Source organism: Emydura macquarii, unplaced genomic scaffold, assembly GCF_026122565.2.
Source record: "Emydura macquarii macquarii isolate MOO-44397 ecotype Brisbane River unplaced genomic scaffold, CSIRO-AGI_Emac_v2 contig_2768, whole genome shotgun sequence".
NCBI classification, from domain to species: domain Eukaryota; kingdom Metazoa; phylum Chordata; order Testudines; family Chelidae; genus Emydura; species Emydura macquarii.
The window spans coordinates 51,620,071-51,632,840 of NW_027132905.1; the positions used below are offsets into that span (position 1 = coordinate 51,620,071).

Below are 12,770 nucleotides of genomic sequence, written 5' to 3' on the forward strand. Positions count from 1 at the left end.
TGAGGAGAAAAAGTCTTTATTATGGAAATGAGAACCATCTTGAGTCAAGAGCCTTTCTGAGAGGGGGTGGAAATAATGTAATTGTTCATTTTTTTTCATGAAACACCATATTGGAATTGTCAGTGCAGAACCATTCATTTTGATCTCTTTTGGACACCTGCGGTTTCCCCTCAGACATAAGCTTTCAATTTCTCTCTCACTAGTCACTCTAATCTTTAAAAAAAAAAAACCCATAGCTCATCTGGCTCTTACCAGCTGAGGATTCCAGTCCCCAAACATTTGTATTCTGTGCCCTGAGTGCTGCCAGTCTCCACATGGAGCCAATGTCTTGGATGAAGGCTTTTCCTCCTGCTGAGCGATCTTAGTCGGATTTCTCCTTCTCCTTCATGTGCAAGAAGACGATGCTGAACATGAAGAGGCCTATCATCATGGAGAAGGCACTGGCATAATATGGAAATGCAGAGGGGATAAAACGCTCATACTGCGTATGCTGGAGGGGACGTACAGACACCTGAAAGAGAAGAGAACACAAGACCAGGGTCACAGGAGAAGAGGTCATTAAGTCCTGTGTGTGTGGCAGAACTATTTTAGCTTTAGATGTGTTATTTAACTTACACACCCATCCTGATGCCCCACTCAGATGACTAGAACCAGATTCTTCTTAGTGGAAAGGTAAATGTACGATAGCTCCTAGAAGTGATTCAATTATCTCGTTTTTAAAGAGGAGATTTGATGTGTCCCATTGCTTTTTTAAACTCCAAATCCTCAACTTCTGTAGAAGCACATCGACAAACCTTAAGCCTCAGCACAGGCAGCCCTGGCAGGCATCCAACACTTGTCCCTTAAGGCAGAATGTGTTTCTGAGGATAAAAAGCTTTCTACAGAGGCTCATTTCCAGGCCTTACTAAATATAACTGAAGATGGTAATGGAGTAATATAGCTCTCAAATCCATTCCACACACAAAAGAAGACTGGATGCAACTTAATAGTCACTAAGATTAACAGCCTACATGGTATCCACTCAAAACATTTGCAAAGCTTAAGTACCTGATTTGAAATCTCAACCAATACTCTTACGTTTTCTACCATACCGACAGAAGATAATTCACACTATTTACCTGTGTAGAGGAGTACAGATGGGTGTATCCCAGCCTGTTATAATCCACTTTAAACTGAAACACTCCATAGACATCTGGCAGCTTGAACTGCACACTGTATCTGCCACCTAGGAGAGATGCAGCACCATTTGAATTTCACAGTAAATAGAATAGGGGCATTAGGAGTTAAGATCCTCATTGGAAATTCTTTCCTCACCGTCCATTTGTCTTGGGCCTTTATCTCCCCCAAACCTACTTTGTGATGATTCTCATCCTGAAGCCTAGGCTCTGGAACCCAAAGCTGCTCCATTAGAAGGAGGAGCTATTGGAGAGCTATGGGAAGTGTATCTTCCTCTCAACAGTGGAGCATGCTGCCTGTAGTGATTCTATCCACTACCTGCTCAGAAGAACTGTAGCATTTCAAGGTAGTACATATTAGTGAGGTGAGTTTCAGTGTTGGGGGAGGAAGTCAACACCCAGACTATGTCTATACTTGCTGCAAAATTCGGCAGCAGTCAACAGAAGATACGCAAGCTACGTAGAGTAACTTGTGTATCTCCTATCGACTTCCTAACTTCTACTTACAGGGTTGCTCTTTTTGGCAGAGGTGGATTAGTAGCAACAATTTCCAGGTCGATTGAGCGGGTCTCCACTTCTGCTCAATCGATCCAGATAAATTGATCTGATGGCGGTGAATTGCCATCGTCAGTGTAGACATAGCCCCAGTCTTGTGTTATCGTGAACAAAGCCCTGGGGGGGAGACATGAACTGTCCGATAGGAGACCTACCATTTTTCTTCAGGAAAGTCCTTACAAATGGATCGATGCGGACAAACTCCAGCTGAATATCGTCTCCATCAAAGGGGACCCACTTCCCGTCAGAGAGCTTTTCAATAACAATGCTGTACTCCTGTAACATACAAATGCACACTGCAGTAACAGAGGCCTAAAGGAAGAGATCTCTAATCAGAATGAAAGGGACACATTGTCAAGAGTGTTACCTGAAATTCATTTAAATAAGACATTTCAACCCTAAACTATGAACTCCCCTTTCCATGAAATCAAGTAAGATAGTGGGGAATTTTCCAATATCTGCTATTTCCAAAGTAAGTTTCCACTCCTGGAAATGTAGTTGAGCAACCATGCATTGAAAATCAAAGCAATACTCAATACAAAACAGTGAGTGTATATAACAATGTAGCATTGACTTGAATTTGAGATGTCTATCCTTAAAAACTCTCTGGGCGTGCTAAGTCTAAAAGCTTAGCTCATTCCCTCCACCACCGTATGTAGGTTTTATAGCTGCAATTTCTATTCAGAGCAACACAGTATTTCAAGCTTGCCAACGTACTTGAAGGTTGGCATCATGATTTTGAGTGAAACAGAGGTAACAGAAGACAGAATTCCAGGAAGCATTTTGATCAGGCTCAGATACTTGTTTATCAACAAAATTCATGACTGAAGAGAAACCATTCAAAATGATAACCAACCCCCCTTAGCAAACTTTGGCAATACTTAATAGAACAGCACACAGACTTCTCCAGAGCGGGCTGCTGCTGCCACTTCATACTGAATGATACTCAAGTATGGGCCATGATGAGCACTCTGAAATTTAGTATTACGTGAAAGTTACATGCAGGAACTAAAGGTTAGGTAGACTACCTCCACATTAGTGGAGAAACACACTATCAAGAGGATAGTTCCTACAATTAGGAGGAAGAAAAACCCCACAGTGTTCTATTTCTCTCCCCTTTCAGAGGGTACCTCATGCCCTGTGAAATTGTATACCTTGGCTGTTGAGGCCATGGGTCCCAGCTATCATCCTTCCAACCAGAAAAGAAATAAATCTGCTTCCACAGCACTCTTAGCCCAACAAACAAGAGTACATTCTCTAAGCATGAGTCTATGACTCATCTGCCTACAGACAGTCTTACCACGAGGTCGGTGACAGTGTAGGCATTAGGTGGTGATGTCTCCCCTACACGATGGTGAGATACTTCTCCAACCCGCAGCACTCCCTCTTTCTTGAATACCCAGTGGGACAAGGCAACAGCCAGCTCGTAGTTACCAGTCTGTGAGTACCTAGAGATGGTGAAAGGTTGAGAACAGAGGCATGGTGGGAGCCACTGCATTGGATGGCCTACACAGGAACCAACATTTTTCCAATCAGGTATCCTGTGAAGTTTTTCCAAGAATTAAGTGCCATATCAGACAGTCAGCACCCATTTTAAAGGACCACATTACTCTAAAGTTTTCCAGGAAGACGGTTTGACCTTTAGATCTAACTATTTACTAGGTCTGCTAGGTAGCTGCTTAAAATACAGTAAAACATGTTTTAACAGCTCAGCACTGAAAGGAATTCAGTGTCCAGGTTTCCAGCCTGCTCACTGATCTGATGTATAGCAATGCTCACAGTATAATATTCTGTCAAAACTTCCAAGTAATAGCCGCGCCCACACTATGAATTATGTTCACAGCTTGTCTGAATGCAATGGATGCAGAAACTGTTTCTCACATACCTAGTATCAGGGTATGTATAAGGATAGGAGACAGCAATACAGGTCAGCCAGCTTGAGAATTTGCACTGCACTTGAAGGAAGTTTCATCTTTTTCATAAGCTTTATTATAATCTAAACTGTAGATTTTACAGTAGCAGGGCTGGATAGTCATATGATAGTATCCAGTATATTCCCATCAGACATCTTTAACACAATTAGTTCTCATCACCTGCTAGGGATCCCTTGATCAAAGAAGTACCCAAACCACTTGGGCAGAAAAACCCAAACTGCCCACCCTACCCATAGAAGGCCACAGGAAGCTAGTGCACCTCTGAGAGCCAGGTGTAGCTTTCTGCACAGCGGAGTTGAAGAAAGCATCGCTGAAGAAATCCAAGGAGCCACTGAAAACGACACGGGCATTGTTCCTGGCCTGGAGACCCGCAATCAAAAGGGTATTCTTCCCAACAGCATGAGGGTACTGAAATAGGACAAGAATAGATTTAAATCAGCACTAATGATTTGTATTATAGCTGCACCTTGAGGCCCCAACTGAGATCAGGACCCTAATGGGCTGAGTACTGTACAGATAAGACATGACACATAGTAAATCTGGACTCTTCTTCAGTAAAGAATACCAAAGACAAAGAGTATGAGGAAAAATAAAGGCATAAAGATGATGTGCACAAGATCACATGGCAAGTAACCACAAACTCACGTTTAATATATATGGGAAGAAGGCATCATATAGCTTTAAGCTGCTTTTTTTTTAGGTGAGCATTGAAACTAGCAAGGCAGTATTAGCCATGGGGTTTAAATAGTTAATAGTAGGAGGGTAATGTCTGAGAGTTAAATGATATTGGATGATCTTTAACATTGCTGCTAGGTCTGGCTGTGGCCAAACAAGTATGATCCAAGTTATCATTGAAGTCTTGTTAGAAGTCAAACTCATAGGCCTAATTAAAGAGAATGTTTAAACTACTCATCTGCCTATTCAAATATCCACTATGAAAGGACATGTTAAGCAGACAAAAGTTGAACAAGTTTTCTGTCAGTTAAGTCCCATTCATGCCAACTCACAGCTATTATTTTTCTTTGCATTTTCATTTCATCATGTCAATAAGACATGGCCCACAGTGTATTTCTGCAGATTACTGCATTACTCAGGTGGAGAGAAGCATGAGGCTTCAATACAGCTGAGACACTAATAATCTCCTAGAATTTGCCAACTGTGGCATCATGATTTTTAACCCCTTGCCAACTACAGAGCCTCAAAACTGAACAGAGGAACCTCTAAGGCAGTGGTTTTCAAACTAGGGGTACATGAGCTCTCATCAGGGGGTATACGAGGAACTGTGGGACGTGCCACCTGTTGCTAAATGAAAGGCAGAAATCAGGGGTGGGGGCACATTACCCCCCTCTCCAGAGGGATTACTACGCATGCTGTCCCAAGTGTCACCACTGCCTATCTCAGATGGGGATATGCGATTGTACTCCTTTCCAAACAATGTAGTCTGAGTCTAAAAAGTTTGAAAACCACTAAGGTGGATTCTAAGGGAAAGCATTAGTCCAGTTTCCATAATTATTCAATCATTGCTGCTAAGACCCCCTCATTTCACACTGGTCACAGTCCTGCTGGAAGATGGCAATAACTTTCAATTACTACCAGCTTGGTCCAAATTCTACCAGGATCTTAGAGGAAAAATGCTTCACATTTTATTGCCTACCACAGTAGCAGCTGTATTGAGTGCCTTTTGCTTCTACATCACTGGTTGGAATCCAGCCCCTTTGAAAGAGATTTGCTTTGATTACAGCAAAACAGTCTCAAAGTTAAGAGCTGATATTTCTTCCAATGCAGCTTTGCTGGGCATTTTCCATTTGGATAAAGTTTACAATGAAACTGCAGGGAAGTAAGATTTCTATGATAGTATTAGAAAAATATATAGTACTAAGAAACCGTGGATTGGAGCTTTGAAAAGACCCATGAGTATTTGACACAAAATTTAAGAGACACTTCAGTTACATCTCTTGATCCATTTTTAAGCTGCTGAAAGAGAGGTAATTAATTGCATAGGATAAGAAGCAAAAGAGGAGAAAGATAACTGAGCATACCTGTGTAATGGGCTTATCTGGGAAGAAGGAGTAAGATGTAGAGGAGCCAGTCAAGATATCTAGTACCAGAGGGTTATCAGGATCAGCCACCATCCTGTGGCAAGAGAGACAATCAAAATACCAGGAAGACACCCAAAAGCTGGTCAAACCTGAGACACCTGCCCAAGAAGATTAGTGTGCACTAAATTCTGATTAAGCTCTGCTAACAATTTGAAAACTTGCAGAGGTTGAGAACCATGGGACTGACTCAGCTCCCCTGAAATTAGTGGCAAAACTCACACTGAAGTCAATCAGCCCCAATATTAATTTTATATCAACCACAAACTTTAAAATAATTAACTATTCACAGTTGTTTAAATAAATGCTGTCACATCAAAAACTGAAGCTTCTTTAAGAACAATCTTTTACAAAACCGGATATCAACAGAAGTGTTTCTATGTTCTAAATTCTAATACAAATAGTTTAAATAAACAGGACTATATGAGAACAGGGAAGTGAATGGATTATTTTCATTGTCCAAGTAGAGAGAAACAGAGTAAACAGTAAAAAGTAAAATATTAATTTTCTGTTTCAACCATCAGGTGTTAACACAGCTAACAAATTAGTCTTTTAAGCCAACTATTAACACGACACAGGTCTAGTTTAGAACTAGATTGAGAGAAGAGGAATAGCCGTTGGTTACCCAACCAGCATGGAGTCTGCTCCTTTCTCCCCAATCCTGTTAAAGGACCAAATGCCTGTTGCATCCCAATTGAAGAAACCAAAACAAACAAACCTATGTTGTTTAGTTTTAATAGCCTACACTTCCCCAGCCCTAGACTTATAACCAATCTGGAGTGAAGATAGTGGCAAACCCATCCAACCACAGACCTCTTATTCTCAGTTACAGCCCCACTGCCAGCCTTGCCTTGTAGTTCACTTACCCAACTCCTTGGAAGAGAACAGGGTTTAATGGGGTTTTCCCCACAATGGTGGGAGCCTTCAGCAGATTTTCAGAATCTGCGACAATGAGAGTGTGCTTCAAGGAGGAAACATAAGATACCCGTGTTAAGCTTTTACAAGCTACTGGAAAATATAATTACTTCATGGGCAACTTGTTAATATGTGAGCCACTTCATTAAAATCAGCCCCATGCCTGCTTGTCACTCTATGGCTAGTGATCTGAACAACATAGCACCTCATATTCTACAGCTTCCCTTCCGGCATTTTAAAGTAGCATTAATTGGCTCTGCAGTCTCACCTGGCCACTTGGCAGGAAGAAGAGTTGTAACATGGAGCAAGGGGATGGAGGAGGTAAGAGTAGGAGAAGAAACCGCACATGTGCTTCGATGCCCACAAGGAAAAGAAAACAGCCCCTGCTGGTTACAGAGTTTAGAGCAGGTTTTCTGTCTTGTGAGTTTCATATTAGGAAGCTTAAATCAAAAGGAAGGTAAATTCCAGGGTGGCAGATGTAGATCTCCTGCAGTAACATGTGTTTATCAGTTCCTATTTGTTCTGATTGCTGCCACAAGCTAACGTGAACAATGGAGAAGGAATTGCAGCATATCAGAAAAAGTGTGTCAAAAAAGTACAACATGGAAGAATCTTCACTCCAAAGTGCCAGAAGATATTGAAGGACAGCTGCCACCTACAGCCTCAGTCTGTGCTCTAGCATGAGCTGTGTGGGTGTCAGTATGGTTCCTCTTCGCCTGCAGGGCCTTGTTCGAGGACAAAAGATGCTCTTAAGTAAGGAATAGCTTCATTAAGCTTACAACTTTGCAGTTTTATCAGGAGCTGCCATAATTAAATGACGACCCAGGTAAAGATAGTTACTCAGAAGAGTTCTTTCTGGAGAGTTATGCACCCAGAAGGTTAGTTACTGTGCTTATTGTAATGAGTTTTAGTTACGTTGTTCTTATTTAAACCAGGAAGTATTCAGCTATTACAACATACTAGAAGAGGTACCAATCCAAGAATTCAGCATATTCAGAGAGTCTTAATAACAGCACTACAGTGAAACCAAAGGCCTCATGAACCTATAGAAAGTGGTCTTCAACCTTAGATTGTGTCTACAGGATCCTCAAAAGGTTGTTGTTACCACAGAACAGTGGTTTTCAACCTGTGGTTATCAGACTGATGGGGGTCCACAGACTGTCTGAAATTTCCAAAGGGAACCACACTCCATTTGAAAAATGTTTGGGGGTCTGCAATGAAAAAAAGGTTGAAAAAAATTACTGCTATAGAGTTATTCTTTCAGCGATATTGGATAGGCCTTCAACTACCTACTCGCTGGGAAAAAGTAATATCAAGCTTCACATTTTATGAATCTCCAAGTTCTACTCTAAGTTCTATAACATTGGTTTGATAGTAAGCACAAGATAGTGTGGTAGAAAAGGAAAGCTTGCAAAACCTGCACTGCTAATAAGTTACATAGGCATACCATAGTAATTGCAATTCCCCACTCCATCAAGGATTTTATGTGTCCCACGTATTTTACAGAAAAGCCATGTTACAAGATTTTAAAGTATCAAACATTGTTGGGACATCTTGTATCTCTTCTGTAAAGACAGATGTTTCAGAACCATATGTCCAACCAGATGGATCATGCAGGGAGACACAAGACAATCAAGACACCACATTTAAGAAACTTCAGAGTTTTCTACATTGATCTCTCTTTGTACCTGTGTCGAGCTACAGTTTACCTTTTTTTAATATGTCTGGCTATTAAGGCGTGACATTCTATCTCCTGACACACCATGACTAAAACGAAGAGCCATATTTCACTAGAAAGGGGGAATTCCTACCTCCTAGCCCCCAAGTGGTTTAATGTCCAATACTGTGAACCCTTTACTACTTCAGGTGGTGTTTTTAGCTGCTCAGTGTGGTTGGAATGTTGAAGTTGTCTAGACAAAGATCAAAGGTGCATGATAAATTATAATCTCACATTAGAGATAAGAGCAATAGTAAAAGCAGCACGTTATTCAGTAAGATTCACAGCTGCTACTCAAAACCTTTGGCATGAACATGGATTTGGGTGGGGGAAGGGAAAAGAAGAAGAAAAGGAAGAAGACAAACAAGACTTGTCTCCAGCCCTTACAGCCAACTGCTAATTTCCTTTCCCAATTAACAAAAAAACCAAACAAACAAATAAATAAAATCGCTTCTCAGAAGCTGTGTACTAGCTAAGACAAGTTTCCTCAAATCCTGGACATTCTAGAAACTGAATTATTTGAGTCTTTTACCTGTCCTGGGTCTGAGATATCATAGTTGTGATGGTCAATGACTGCTGTCCTTTCCTCATCAAACTCTATTCCACACTCACTGCCCAGCTCTCGCAGAGGATCACCTAAAAGGACAGAGAAGTGGATTCCCAATTCACAGTCTGTACAAGACACAAAAGCAACTAAATAATCAAAATAAAAATGAAGTGCAGCCCTGATTTGTGCGCTAATGTCCTGCTAACCAGGCTGCTGGGTGCACTCAGTACGCAATTCTTGGCCGAACTTAACTTTCTTTGGAAAGTGAAATTAAGGCACTTTTTTTCCTTCACACCAATTCCCTCAAAGTGTTGTGAGGATTAAGATTTGTAGGACGGTTTGAACGCACAGAGTGCTGTAGAGTTTTTGCTTCTGAAGTTCCCCTTTATAAAAGGCTGCAGCCAGAATTCTAAGAGCTCCCATGAAAGGAAGATGTGTGCCCTTACAGGACTGATTTGTGCTCTCTATATCCAGCAAACTTCTATCATGCAGCTAGAAAATGAAAAGAAATAATTTATGCCCATTTGTTTGACACACAGTTTTTACTGACCAATGTCAGAACTGGCAGCCACAAGGACACTTCCGCCTCCATCGATGAAAGCTGTAATTGTCTCCACATTGATGTTTCCGCCAAAATCTGAAAAGATGGACCAGACGTTTATGACTCAAATAGCTGACAGCAAACTATTCTACCCATGCTTTGGAGCAAAGGAGGAGAGGGAAATACAAGGGTGGGGAGGCAGATTAAGAGAAGCTGTGTCAGAGTGGTAGGCACAGGAAGTGACTTGGACTCAAGCCCAAGCAGGATCCTGAAGCCATGTACACCTATGGCCAACAGATTAAAGGGGCAGATTAAGGGAGGATTGATTCCTTCAGAAAGAAGACAGAAAGAAAGCCAAAAAAACCTGGCCCTTTCAAGGCACAGACCTAGCCATTCATCGGCTATTTCTCTGCAACTGAAATGGAATTTCATTAAGGGATTTATTATTATTATTTGTTTGGACACATTTTAAGACATACTTTTCTTTTGGTTACATGTAGTTATTTTGCTTTTTCCTCACCTCACCCCAAGATACAATTCTTATTAATCTGTTTGCAAGTAGAAATTCTACATTTTAAAGATAGTGAGAGACTGCTGCATTGAGACCGAAAGAGTGATATCTGTCAACAAGAGTAAATATTCGTTATTCCTTCTTATGGCACTTGAATTACAACTAGCTCCAGTGCAACTATTCCTGGGAAATCATGAGGAATACCTCAGTCATTCCATTCTCTGACAAAATTTAAAGTTAATTAAACTTCAACATAGCAACAACAAACAATATATAAAGAGAAAGCAAATGGATTTAGAGAAACATACATGATGAAGAAAGATGAAAGAGGTAGAGCCAGAACTTTACAATATCTTAATTAAGAGAGTGAGGGTAAAGAGAAAACAGAACAGCGAGAGGACAACAGAGATGGATGAAATCAAAAGGTTAAGAACAGGTCGCATGAGGAAGACACTATATGCCACACTCTAAAATTTAGCATTGAAGTAGTTTTAAAAGGATTCCTACATATCATGAGCCATTAGTTTCTTCCTATACAGATCTGTAGTTAGTTCTCTTAAGTTCGTTGTCTTACAATGGTAATGAATAGGTGTTTACAGAAAATAGATACCCAACAGTGGCTGCTATTGCATGTCCAAAATAATCAGCTATATTTTTGTGCCAATTCCTTGTTCTATAGAATTTTTTTTTCCCTTTCAGAAACAGCTTGATGCCCATTTAACTGCTTAAAATGCATACAGCTCCTGTCACAGATTGCCCAATGATGAGTGAAGATAACACCTATTCATCTACATCTCACGAACAGGCCCCAAAACCCACCTCAAGGTCAAAATGAAGGAAATGAGGAGAATACTTTGCATTAGTTTTATCAAATTGTTCTCATGGTTAGAGCAGGAGACTGGGAGTCAGGACTTGGCCTAGCTTTGCCACCACTCATTGTTTCATCCTGGGTAAGTCTCTTGCCTCCCTCATCTGGGAAACAAGAAGAGTAATAGACCACCCTAAAGGGGTGTTGTGAGGTTTAGCGAATATCTGCAAAGCACTTTACAGATTTAGTGTGTCTTACCCAAGAAATCTCAAAGTATTACACAACTTAATTTTGGAGTCTTTTCCTTTGTGCAAAAGAATTTCTTACCTTCTACAGATGGGGAGAAGATGATCAAGTTGTCATACAGAAATTCTCCATATTTTATGAGGGACAGGCCAGGGTCATCAGCAGTCCTGAAGGTGAGGTCAAAGTCTCTATCTGCATCCAGAAAACAAAGATAATAGCCATGAACACTTTGATACAATTTTAATTCACAAAAGTGTAACGCAGAATTCGTGCTAGAAAATGAGATAAGAGGGCCCTTAACTCAGTCTTACCAATTACAATCTAATCAACTGCTTGCTGTACTTTTTAAGTTGCTACATAGACAGCAAAGTCAAGCATTTTACACCTCCATAATATGCGTATTTCCACAGTACTGCAGGGAGCAGTGCCTGTAACTGGTGGTCTGCAGAAGTGCTGCTGTCAGCCTCCATGCAGCCACACGTCCTAGCACTTACAACATAGCCCACAGTGCTCAGGCTCAGCGGGCACAGGAACTTTTGGACAAACCCAATCAAAAACAAACCAGAACCTCTGCCTTCTCAACGGCATTTTCATGCACGTCTCTGATGTAAGGAAAGCGGTGATTACAATCTGCGGATGACACGAAGACCACAGAGGGGAACACACACAGGAAAGAGGCAAACGCAGGAGCCCCGGGCAGTGGGGGCTGCCGCCAGTGACGGGAGGGGCGAGCCGAACAACCGCGGAGCCCTTCGGAAAGCGGAAAACGAGCCGCCCGGCACAGCGCAAGGTCACGTTTCCTCCACGCGTCCTCACCGACACGCCCGGCGTGTCTAGCGACCCAGCCCGGCCGCCGCTGCATGGAGCGGGCGGGGTCAGCGCGGCAGCGGGAGGACGTGCCCCAGAGCGGGCTCCGATCGCCTCAGGCCCCGCAAGGCGAGTGCACCCCCATGGGGAGCCACAGCGGGCCGGGGAGGCTGCTCCGCGACAGACTCGGCGCTGACCCCCCCCCCCCCCCCCGGGCCTGACCACCTCCCGCCCGTCAGCCCCATCGCCCTCCCCTTCCCCTTCCCCCCCACAGACCAGGACACCCGCCTCCCCCCGCCCGTTCTCCCCTCGCTCCCCAGACCCCCCGCCCCGTGCCGGCCCCGCCCTCACCCGCCAGGCTGCGGAAGAAGAGCGAGTGCGTGTCCCGCAGGTTGATGTTCTCCAGCAGCACCAGGGTGCGGGGCCCCCCGCCCGCCCGAGCCAGCCCCAGCCCGGCCGCCGCCAGCAGCAGGAGCCGCCACACCGGGAGAGCGGCCGCTGCCTCCATCTTCCTCTGAGGGGCCCGGCCGCACCGCCCTCCCCCGGAACTGATCCGCTCCAGCCCGCCAATCAGCGACCCGCTTTGCCCTGGGAGGCGGGAACACACCGAGCCACCTCCGTCCCTGACCCGGAAGTGATCGCGAACCCCGCGCATGGCCCCTCCTTCCCGGGTCCGAGGACTAGACCGGAGAGCCCGCCTCCTCGGGAGCGGGGCCCAATCAGAGACAGACAACTCCGCACAGTGGGATCCGCACAGCGCCCCCCCCCCGCGGAGGCAGCAAGGACAGAACCTCGCCCCTGCGGGCAAAAATCGCCTCCGGCTCACCGTAGGCCCTGTGCTAGGCCCGGCCGCCAGCGCCCCCTGCCGCCCGGGGCCCTCTGGCGCCGCCTGCGGCGGGCTGGGCTGACGCGCTGTCC

At 43.8% G+C, this 12,770-nt stretch overlaps 1 protein-coding gene across 1 annotated transcript; it reads right to left on the reverse strand.

The window, feature by feature from the left end:
* On the reverse strand, positions 1 to 12,522 carry DDOST (dolichyl-diphosphooligosaccharide--protein glycosyltransferase non-catalytic subunit). Its single transcript, XM_067566269.1, has 11 exons — positions 12,204 to 12,522; positions 11,127 to 11,237; positions 9,490 to 9,576; positions 8,925 to 9,028; positions 6,627 to 6,721; positions 5,704 to 5,797; positions 3,924 to 4,072; positions 3,031 to 3,178; positions 1,886 to 2,006; positions 1,119 to 1,225; positions 1 to 511 (listed from the first exon to the last, which is right to left on the reverse strand). Exons 1-11 carry the CDS (start codon positions 12,505 to 12,507, stop codon positions 362 to 364), a joined length of 1,470 nt encoding a protein of 489 aa, XP_067422370.1. The 5' UTR covers positions 12,508 to 12,522; the 3' UTR covers positions 1 to 361.
* Between the last annotated feature and the right edge of the window lie 248 nt (positions 12,523 to 12,770).